Below are 11,383 nucleotides of genomic sequence, written 5' to 3'. Positions count from 1 at the left end.
GATCGTGCTCGACGCGTGGAGGCGGCGAGGCGGTTCGGAGAGTGAATCCCAGTGGCGGTCGAGCTTGCCGAAAAACAAAACAAAGGCGGCGAGCTGTGGCGCGGCATGGAGGATGGGAGAGGTGCCAGCGAGGGAGGGGTGGGGTCCAGGAGGAGTCAGGGAGGCTAGGCGGCGCTCCAAACGGCGGCGCGGGCGGCCGGTGGGCGGGGAAACCCGCGGCGGCGGCGGCCAGCCAAGCTGGAGCTTGAAGAAGGTGGGGAGGACTTGGTTGTAAAATGTGAAAAGTTCAGGGGCCTAGGAGTAAAGTAAAATTTGCTAGTGAACTAGGGCTCAAATGAAAAAGTGCCCAAAATGAAAGTTGTTCAGTTTTTCAAGATCTATAACTTCACTCGATCAAAGTATTTTAAAATATTTTCAGAAGTTCAAATGAATTCTAATTAATAAAAGAAAAACACTTTTTTGATAGCAAAATCACAACTTTGGACTAAATTACAATAAAGCTGCCAAATAATGATTACTAGCACATTTGCAAGAAAGCCCTTCACAAAGTTGAAATTACTTCCTAAGTCAAACTCTTTTACAAAAAGGGGCTGGTAATTTTTTATAATTACAGATATACCCCTGCTTTTGCACTGAAAATTTTTAACTATCAACAAGGATAAACACTACGTTCGCACATTACCCTATGTTCTAATATCTTATATTGGGGTGACCAATGGCGACTCTCTTCTCTTCCTCTCCACCGTCCCTTCCCCTCCACCCCACCCACCTCGACGCCATAGCCGTCTCCACCAGCCCCACATCGACCCTCACTCCGAGCCCGGCGACCACCTCTGCCTCCTCCCCAACAACGTCGAGGTCCATCCCTGGTACAATGCTCGGTCGATGTAAGGCGCAGCATTGGAGTCGGGAAATGCCTCCCTCTGGGAAGTCAGGCGGCGGTGCCCCCTCCCGTTCCTTCAAGGAGGTGCTCCTGGCGGCGGCCTCCGTGGTCTCATCGGATTCGGTCTCGGCTCCTCCGGCGAGCCCTCTTTGCAGCACCTCCCCAAGAATCCTGCTGCGCCCGGCTGACTCTCGTCAGCCGCCTTCGAGGCGTAGTCTGGACGCCGGGGGCCGGCAGGAGGTGGAAAGCCAACGTTCCCGTAAGACTCGCCTACGGGCAGAACGTGAGCAACGCCGCAGGGTGCCTGCAGACCTCCGCGGGCTGTGCTTCAACTATTTCTCGCCGAATCATCGTGTTGGCGCCTGCAACAACCGAACCCGCTGCTTCAAGTGCTGGCTGACGGGACGTCGGGCCTACTGGTGTCCATTCTTCGGTATGGCTACTCACCCTTTGTCAGCCTTTCGTCCTCCTGGGGCGGACCGGCTGCATGCTGCTGTCTGGCGCCGTCGGGACACCGGCCTTCCTGCTTCTGGCGGAGGTGATGGGGTCGGCGGCGATGCCGCCTTGACTCCTGCTGCTTGGTTGGGCCTTGGTGGTGGACCTCCGCTACTTACGGCGTGCAATTCTGGAGGCGATGGAGCCCAGGAAGCTGGTGGCCATCGGCGTCAATGTCGCATCAGTCGACATCGTGGTAGGGAGCCCGGCGGGGTTGATCAACCTCTACCGGCGGGCAACGGTCATTCACCTGCTGCGGCTCCAGCTGTTATTGTTCCGGGGGACGTCGGCACCGCCCCCCTGGCCTAGGAGAATTATCGACCACTCTGCAAGAATGGATAAAGCTGAGGAGGAGCTCCGCTGCGCCCTCTCTATGCTAGTGGTTGGTGATATTTCTGCCGTCCCGGTCGATGGTCTGGCGGCTGAGCTTGCTCGCCGCTATGATCTCCCGGCCGCCTTGATGACGATTCATCGTCCACGGCCTAGCGAGCTCCTGTTGGTTTTCTCGACTGAAGAGGATGGTGTCCGTGTCTACAACGACGGGAGGCCTATCCAGCTACCTCAGGTCATGCTGCACTGCCGGTGGTGGTCCCGTCTCAGGAACGCCACTAGTGTCACCTTACCTCACCTCGTCGACATCGAGATACGTGGTGTTCCTACACATGTGTGGGAGTTGGAGACGGCAGAACACCTTTTGGACGAGTGGTGTTGGATCCACGCTCTTCATCCTGATACGGTGGAGCGCCGAGACTACTGTGTTTCGACTGTCAGCCTGGTGTTCTCACCCTGAGACGATCCCAGCTGCCATGGAGCTCGTTGTGGTGGAGCCACCTTCTTCGTTCGCTTAGGTCCCTCCTCTGAAGCGTGGTCTATCCTACAAAGTAGAAATCACTATGGCGACGGACGCTGGCCGATTTGCAGACGTTGGAGCACCTCCGGCTCCTCCTCCGGCCGGCCATGGTGGGCGTCGCCGGTGGCGGCGGGAATCTCGGTCTCCGAGCTCCTCTCCTCAAAACTCTAGCGGCGGATCCCCTTCCCGAGGCGCTGCGCCTTGCATCCTGGGTCATGCGGGCCTGGAGCATGAGGGCTGCAGCATGGGCACCCAGGTGGAGCTTGCCGGCGCTGCGCACTCAGAGACCAAGGAGGTGGCGGCTGTTACGGCTCCTGCCCCGTGCAACCCACCAGCTTCCGATAAAGTCATTGATGGTTTGGCTGCCCTCATAATTACTCCTGCCTCGTGCGTTGGGTGGATGGGCGCTGTTGAGGCCGTTGAGTCTCCGCCGCTGGAGCTCGGTTCGGTGAGCGTTGTAGGCACAAACGCGCCTTCGGCCATCATGCACCATGCTGTTGTGGAGGATTCGGCAGATGTCTCCACACCCCCTCCATCGGCTCTGGAAGACATTCATGCGGCGGCGGCCGCCACACCTCTTGATGCGGTCACGAGAGTAGCGTGCTCTCTGGCCGGTGTCAACGAAGCATCCCAGCCACCATCGGGCTTTGTGTACGCGCAGGCCCAGTCAAAGCACGAAAGCTCTGAAGTGGGCTCTCTTGGGCTGCCATCTCTTGATGCTGGAACACCAATCTTGGAGGCCCAGGATGGTATTGCTGCCTCGGCCGTCACAGACCATACATCTTCAGAGGCCCGTGATGCTTTTGATGCCAGTGCTTGGCCCCCCGACGATGGAGGCAGTAACCATCCCCACAGTCGAGCCCACCTTGCCCAAGATGTCGGCTAAGCCCATGACCCAGAGCTTTCCTAGAGTGTACTCGCGGCGACGCCAACAACCCCAAGGCGCCGACCAAAGCTTACTAGAACAGCCCCAAGACACTGATCTGAGATTGCAAGATGAATGTGGTGCTGCCATGGTCGTGCCTTCTGCAGGAAGTCCCCAAGCAATAGGGCAATCTTTATGGCAAAGCTTACCAAGAAGACGTCCAGAATCCTCCCCACGCCATGCTCCATCAGAATCCGCCAACGTGCTCGCACGCCGGCTGCACCTCCACAACGCAGCCGGCGTATAGCTGGGATGACACCTGAGGTGTTTGTTGATGCCTCCACCAGAAACAAGAAGAAGGTGATGCGGGCGCTTAACATCATCGGCGAATCTGAAGGTATCAGCCAGGAGGCGCTTGAAGAGTACAGTGAGATGTTCACTTCATCGGCATCATTGGTTAATTCTCATGCCCAAGCCCTTGCAGCTCTAATTGGCTGGACTGTCCCTGATGAGGAGGTATTGGAGCAGGAATTGTCCTGATCCTTCCTTTCCTGTGCTGTTAGTTGGTCGACTCTAATTGTGTAACCATGAATCCGTCCAACATCCTTTGCTGGAATGTGCGCGGCCTTAATTCTAGGGCCCGACAAGACTCTGTTAATACTTTGGTCAGGGCCTTAAAAGTAGATGTGGTGTGTATTCAGGAAACTAAGATAGAAGGGAGTGCTCAAGGAACATTATTGTCCACCCTTGGTTCGGCTTTTTCTCATTTTGTGGAGCTGCCTTCTGTTGGAGCCAGTGGCGGGATTCTGGTGGCCGGGAAGAATTTTCTTGGACCTGCGGCAGATGTTCGTGTGAACAATTATTCTGTCTCGGTTCAGTTCAGTTCACCTCTCGGGCCAACTTGGTGGCTCACATGTGTGTACGGGCCCCAAGGAGATGATAACAAGCTGCTCTTTTTACAAGAACTCAGGGATGTGAGAGCAGCATGCCATGGGCCATGGGTACTGCTGGGAGATTTCAATCTTATTGCTAGAGCTGCAGACAAGAATAATGACAACCTCAAGCGTGCAATGATGGGCAGGTTTCGCCGGCTAATCAACAACCTTGGGCTGCATGATGTGCACTTACATGGCCGTAAATTTACTTGGTCCAATCAGCAAGATTCACCCACCTTGGTTAAGCTGGACAGGATTCTATGCTCTACAGAATGGAATCAACTCTTTCCCGACAGCCTGCTGCAAAGTGCCGCAACGGATGGATCTGACCATTGCCCGCTTTTGCTCAGTCTTAATGCTGTTAAGCCGGGTAGGGCTAGATTTCATTTCGAAGCTTTTTTGACTAAACTGGAAGGTTTCCAAGAGATAGTAGAGTTGGCCTGGAACTCTATCCCAGCATCTACTTGTCCATTTGCAATCCTGGCTAAGAAGTTCTGTGCTACGGCCAAAGGCCTACAAAGTTGGAGTCAAAAGAAGTCGGTCACGTTAATTCTTAGTTGGGCTTGGCCAGGGAAGTCCTCCATCAATTGGAAATAGCACAGGATGCTCGATCATTATCCAACCAGGAGAAGTGGCTGTACCAACGCCTTAAGAAGCACTCCTTAGTTCTCTCCTTGCTGCAACGCACAATTGCTAGGAGTCGCTCTCGCATAAGCTGGCTTACCGAAGGGGATGCCAATACAACCTTGTTTCACTCACATGCCAGACACCGCAAACGCAAGAATTTTATTTGCATGCTCACCTCTGATGATGGTCAAGTACTCACCAGTCATGAAGAGAAGGAAGATAATATCCTTTCTTTCTGTAGCAGGTTACTGGGAGAAGTTCAGGAGCGACAGGTTACTGTCAACTTGGAAGAATTGGACATCCCTCATCATGATTTAGCTGGGTTAGATGCTCCTTTTTCAGAGGAGGAAGTATGGAAGACAATTTGCTCACTGCCCTCTGACAAGGCCCCTGGGCCGGACGGATTCACTGCCAACTTTTATAAGGCATACTGGTCTATAATTAAAACTGATGTAATGGCAGCTGTCTCAGCTGTATGGAATAGGAAATTTGGGAACTTTGGTCTGCTGAACTCAGCCTACATTACTCTCATACCTAAGAAGGTTGATGCCATGCACATCAAAGAATATAGACCGATCAGTTTGGCATTCCTTCGCCAAGCTCATTACCAAAATCTTAGCCAACCGACTCGCAGGTCATCTTGATCAAATGGTTTCCACCAGCCAGAGCGCTTTCATAAAAGGGCGGCTCATACAGGATAATTTTATGCTTGTACAACAAATGGCTCGCTATCTCCATCAACAGAAGCAAGCCCGGATCCTGCTGAAGCTTGACATAACAAAAGCTTTCGATTCAGTTTCTTGGCCTTTCTTATTGGAGGTTTTGAGGAATTTGGGTTTTGGTCAGATTTGGTGTGACATCATTAGCGGCCTGCTCACTTCCTCATCAACACACATGACACTTAATGGCATCCCGAGAGAAAGAATTAATTATCAGTGTGGGCTGAGACAAGGTGACCCTTTGTCTCCCATGTTATTCATTTTGGTCATGGACGTGTTGCACTACATGGTCAAAAAAGCCGTAGAAGAGGATCTGCTTCAACCGCTTGCTAGAAGGGCATTGCAACATAAAGTGTCACTCTATGCAGATGATTGTGTTCTCTTCCTAAGACCTTCAGCAGCTGACATTGGTATCACTCTGGATATATTGGAGCTCTTTGGGAGTGCTTCTGGTTTAAAAACCAACATTCAGAAAAGTAGTGTATTGACTATCCGGTGTAAGCAAGAAGATAGAGAAATAATTCAGTTGCATCTCCCATGCCAGCTGCAAGATTTCCCTTGTAAGTATCTGGGTGTCCCTCTTTCTATACACAAATTGACCAAGGCACAAATCCAGCCAGTAATTGATAAAATTGCTGACCAACTTCCCGGCTGGAAGCTAATTTGTTAACTACGGCAGGGAGAAAGGTGCTCGTCCAGTCTGTCCTTACTTCCATGATAGTGTACTTGGCCATGGCCGGGGACCTCCCAACCTGGGCACTTAAGTCCATTGATAAGATCAGGAGGGGTTTTCTATGGAGAGGAAAAAGGATGTTAAGGGAGGGCATTGCTTAATCGCTTGGCCCAAGGTTACCGGCCCACCTGAATTAGGGGGGTTTCCTTCGGGTGGAACTGCCTAGGGAGACGGCAGGATCCCGCGCCATGTCGGCCGTGTCCGTAGATGTCCGGGGATTGGAGAGGTGCTGAGCTTTTATGGCCCAGGAGCGTGCGAGAAGTGCGGTGAGTACCGAGTAGGACTTTTACAAATAGAGAGACAAGTAGCCCGGCAGCCGTGTTGGCCTCGCCAGTCCGAGAAGAAAATCCTGATATAAGAACGAATTCATACGGAGCTGAATTCATACACGCCGAATATTATATCCGCCGCCGAATACTTTATATATCCCCTAATCGGGCCGAATACAATACTCTCCTTAATCAAGTCGAATAAAGAATCCTTCCGAATATAATATCTGTACTCCCGAATACAATATAGATCGCGCTTGATAAGCGCTAATCAGATCCCATACCATCCGAATACCATATACACGAAATATTTATATATATATTTATTATATTATTAGTTTATCTGGTATCAGGTTCAGGTTTCATACTGTCGAATATTTGAAGGGCTGAAATACTTGAATATTGAAGTAAACAGTGAAGTGAATATATGTCCGAATACAGTAAACATTAAAGGAAACAACAAAATATTTAAATCCACCTGCTGGTTTCTCAAACTACGAGATTCCAAAAGAAGACTCTAATATTATCATAAGGCAAAATAATACTATCCTCCAATTGCTTATCCAAATAATAAAAAAGCTTGAAGTTTGCCAAGAAAATAAAGAATTAGTGTTAACCTCTTCAGGTATAACCTCATCTAGCAAAGCAATCAATTCAGAAAAATGGAGCTATCTTAAAGTTTCACCGGAAGAGACAGAAGTTTCCAATTAATAAGACATGACTCAAAGCCTTTGACTTTATTCAATAGAATAAAATGCAAGAATGATGATATAAATGATCTTGAAGAAGTAATAGATGTAGACAGAGATTTAGAAGGATATCAAAAGAATACACTGAGAAGTTTAAGACCACAACAGCTTTATCATATAGGAATATTTGAAAGCAGAAGTGGTTTATACAGAATATCCAGAGAAATTGAATTAAGTGTCCTAACACATCCTGTTGAATTAAGAATAGTAAGTACAGATATTGAGACTCAGTTAAAATATTCAGGTTACAAATATATTCATCAAGGTATGTATATTATAGGAATAAAAGGAATGACCAAGAAGAAGCTAGGAACAAAGGTACTTGTTACGTTATTAGATAAAAGATGGGATACACTGAACAAACCAGCACTAGGTTTTGTTGAAGGTGATATGAATGAGAATAATCTAATCACATATATAGCTCCAGATCTCGTGATGCCAATAAAAGAATTCATAGAAAAGATGAGTCTTGGTTTCCAGACAAAGGGATACGAAGACTTTAAAGGTACAAATATGCTGGTAAGCATAGAATTCATAGGAAGACTAACCAATAGAAGTAGTACAAAATATAGAGTGAATGTCAATGATGTCATAGAAAGTATGCAATCCAAAGGAATAAAATTTATGAGCCCGCTCAAAATAAGTTCTGAAGAAAGAGCAGATGAAGAATGGAAGATTAGTGAATTAATACAAAGTAAAACTTTGAAGCAGCCTGAAGGTTATATCAATTATAGTAATTGTATAGGAGGAACTAGCATAAGATTCACAAACTATAAACTAATGTCTGTAGGAGCCTTAGAACCAGAAACATCTGAATGTAGAAGGATAAGCATGTCTGAATATATGGATACATCAGATATAGATACTCAAATATAACACTATGAGCAAACTTTAAAAATGTTAGAATGGAATATGATAAGTCAATGATACATGAATGGTCCAAAATTAGAGAGAAGGAATTATACTTTATTAGAGAAATAGCTAGGCTAAAGAAATTACAAAAAGATAAAATGGTTGCATGTACTCAGGAAAGAAATGATAGTTGCATAGAACCTAGAAAATATATTAGTATAAAAGCCCCCCTTGATCCTAAGCCTGCATGCACAGTTACAATCAATAACCCTGCTGATTCCAAACCTGCATGCACAATAATAGAAGCTGACAAGATAGAAAATATAGAGTCGAATAGTTTAAGTGATGATGAATTAAATATGACTAATGATACACTAGATCTAAAATCTGAAATGATGAATCAAGTAGATTGTAAGCATGACTGGATAAGAGGCAAAGGTGATTATAATATAAAATGGTGATTATAATATAAAATGTTCTTTCTGCATATATTATCCAAGTCAAGACAATAGAGCTATATGCAGTGTATGCTTTAAGCAAGCATGTATAGAGTGTTTAAAGATAAAAAATTATAACTGGAGAATGGAAGTAGAATTAGAATCGGAAGAAATGATACTAGCTAGTAGAGTCAGAACACTAGAGAACAAAATGAATAAATTTGAAGTAAAATTTGAAGAGTTAAAAAATAAAGTTGAATACAATAATATTAAGCAAAAGGGTGTGGTTATAGAAAATAATGAACAAATGATAACAATAAGAGATCATAAAGATGACAAACTAATACAACTAAAAGATGCAATAACAAGTTTTGGTAGTAAATATATAGTAAAGTTTCCATTTAAGGATATACTTGGCATAAGAATTCCTATAAAAATTGTTCTAAAACCAAACATATCATATAAGCTTCTAGCGTTACTAGATACTGGTTGTACTAAGAATATAATCCATGACAAATACTTTGCCAGGTGCCCTGAGTTAGTAACAACCACAGATGATGGTAAGGCAGAAGTATCTACAGATATGTCAGGAACTAAGAAGCTCCATAATCAAATAGCATATAATATTAATACATATATTAATGGAACTAAGTATGTTATAGATGAAGCTACAATAAGAGACTTGTCACTAATCAATGATGACATGATAATTTGTTTAACATTTCTACCATATTCTATAAGTGGTTTAATATTAACTGAACAGGGAATAGCATTCATACCCTATCATGATAGTGTTCCCTATATTTCAGAAGTACAAAAAATTAGAAAATCTCCACAATGTTTGCAAATAAAAGATGAAGAATCTGAAGATAGTGAAATATTAGAACTTAGTGATAATATAGAAACATATTGTGTTGAAAACTATAATAGAGAATTTATTGGGTTACAATCTTTTGCACCAAACTGGTATAGAGATATGAAATCTAAAAAGGATATAGAAAGAATAATATAAAGATTAGAAGATATTCAAATAATTGGTGAAATCCCAATGAAGCATTGGGAAAGAAATGCTATAATCTACAAAATAAACATTATTAATCCTGATTATATAATTAAAACTAGCCCAATAGAAGCCACTCCAAAAGATATAGAAGAGTTCAAAATGCATATTGAAGAGCTACTAAAGTTAGGAGCAATCAGAGAAAGTAGAAGCCCGCATAGATCAACGTCCTTTATAGTTAAAAACAATAATGAAATAGCTAGAGGGAAGTTGAGAATGGTAATTAATTACAAAAGGCTAAATGATAATACAATAGATGATGCCTATAATATACCCAATAAGCAAGAATGGATTAATAGAATACAAAGGTAGTAAATACTTCTCAAAATTTGACTTAGAAGCTGGTTTCTGGCAAGTAAAAATGGCAAAAGAATCTATACCTTGGATAGCCTTCACATGTCCACAAGGTCACTATGAATGGCATGTTATGCCATTAGGATTAAAAAATGCACCTGCTTTATTCCAAAAAAAATGCAAAATATATTCAATGAATATCAAGAATTTATACTTGTCTATATAGATGATGTACTAGTCTTTTCAAAAACATATAAAGAACATATTGCCCATTTAGATGCTTTCTTTAGAAAAGTTGAACAACATGGTTTAATTTTATCCAAAAAGAAAATGGAAATATGCAAACAAAGGGTCAAATTTCTTGGTCATGAAATAGGAGAAGAAAAATATATCTACAAGAGCATATTGCCAAAAAGATTTTGGATTTTCCTGATAGAATGGATGAAAGAAAAACTTTACAACAATTTCTTGGAATAGTAAATTGTGCCAGAAACTATATAGATAATTTAGCTAAACTAGCTGGTCCTTTGCATAATAAGCTAAGAAATAATGGACATAAATATTTTAACTCTGAAGATGTAAAATTGGTAAAAGAAATTAAAGAAAAAGTGAAAAACTTAAAACCCTTAGAATTACCTTTGGATAATAATTATTTTATAATTGAAATTGATGCATCTATATCAGGTTGGGGTGCCATATTAAAACAAAAGCCAAATAAATACTCTCCAGAGTCAGAAGAAAGAATATGTAGATATGCTTCAGGAACCTATAAGCTAAAGACAGTAAACAACACAGATAGAGAGATCTTAGTAGTGATCCATGCGCTGAACTCTTTTAGACTATACTTGGGTTTCAAAGAGTTTACTGTGAGAACAGATTGCGAAGCCATATGTCGTTACTATAATCAGATCAATAGCAAAAAGAGTTCTACTAGAAGATGGGTTTTGTTTGAGGATATTATTACTGGCAATGGTTATAAAGTTGTGTTTGAACATATAAAGGGGAAAGATAACGAGTTACCTGACTTGTTTTCTCGTTCTTCTTTCTTGCAGAATGATGAAGAAGACAACCAACTTCTCAGGCGTTGAGACTTTTGTCTTTTCTCCTGAAAACAAACTTCGAGTGTTTCCTCCAAACTCATATAAGTCCAAGCCCAGAGATCATATTGTCCTAGATGAAGTTCAAGAATGCATACTTGACAAATTCTGGTACCAATATAATAATAAAAGAGAGGAAAAAGGATATATGCTCTCAATACTCAATAGCCTTGCTGAATATTTTCATCTAATAAATAGTATTCTACCAATATCAAATGCTACTGAATCAGTCCAGCAAAGACCAATATATGTGGAATTTGAAGGTCCAAAGTCAGGACTATATGTTACATTTGAAGAAATAATATCCCAGAAGATGGAAGCTAAAGTGGAAGGAGTTGGAATGTCGTGGAAGAAATATACAGAAATAGATGAAGCTCTAAATAAGGCAAGGGCAATGCTTGGTGTCAACTATTATATTGAGCCCATAGCCAAAGAATATATAAAAAATTCAAGATGGCAAAAAACAAAGGTATTATGCAGCAAAATACGCCAATCAATACCAGGGAAGAAGGATCAAA

The 11,383-nt window shown here is 43.5% G+C and overlaps 1 protein-coding gene across 1 annotated transcript; it reads left to right on the top strand.

Moving 5' to 3' along the window:
* Positions 1–561: 561 nt before the first annotated feature.
* On the top strand, positions 562–11,023 carry LOC120699191 (CASP-like protein 4U1). Its single transcript, XM_039983077.1, has 2 exons — positions 562–1,316; positions 10,821–11,023. The coding sequence occupies exons 1-2, from the start codon at positions 716–718 to the stop codon at positions 10,823–10,825; spliced, it is 606 nt and encodes a 201-aa protein (XP_039839011.1). The 5' UTR covers positions 562–715; the 3' UTR covers positions 10,826–11,023.
* Positions 11,024–11,383: the final 360 nt, after the last annotated feature.

Source organism: Panicum virgatum, chromosome 3K (assembly GCF_016808335.1).
Source record: "Panicum virgatum strain AP13 chromosome 3K, P.virgatum_v5, whole genome shotgun sequence".
In the NCBI taxonomy this organism is placed as follows: domain Eukaryota; kingdom Viridiplantae; phylum Streptophyta; class Magnoliopsida; order Poales; family Poaceae; genus Panicum; species Panicum virgatum.
Note: the sequence above shows the minus strand (reverse complement) of the source record. Positions and strands in the feature narration are given on the sequence as shown.

Bases quoted from the DNA above. Each gene is read 5' to 3' on its own strand.
- LOC120699191 (XM_039983077.1), top strand. From the start codon at position 716: ATGGCGACTCTCTTCTCTTCCTCTCCACCGTCCCTTCCCCTCCACCCC.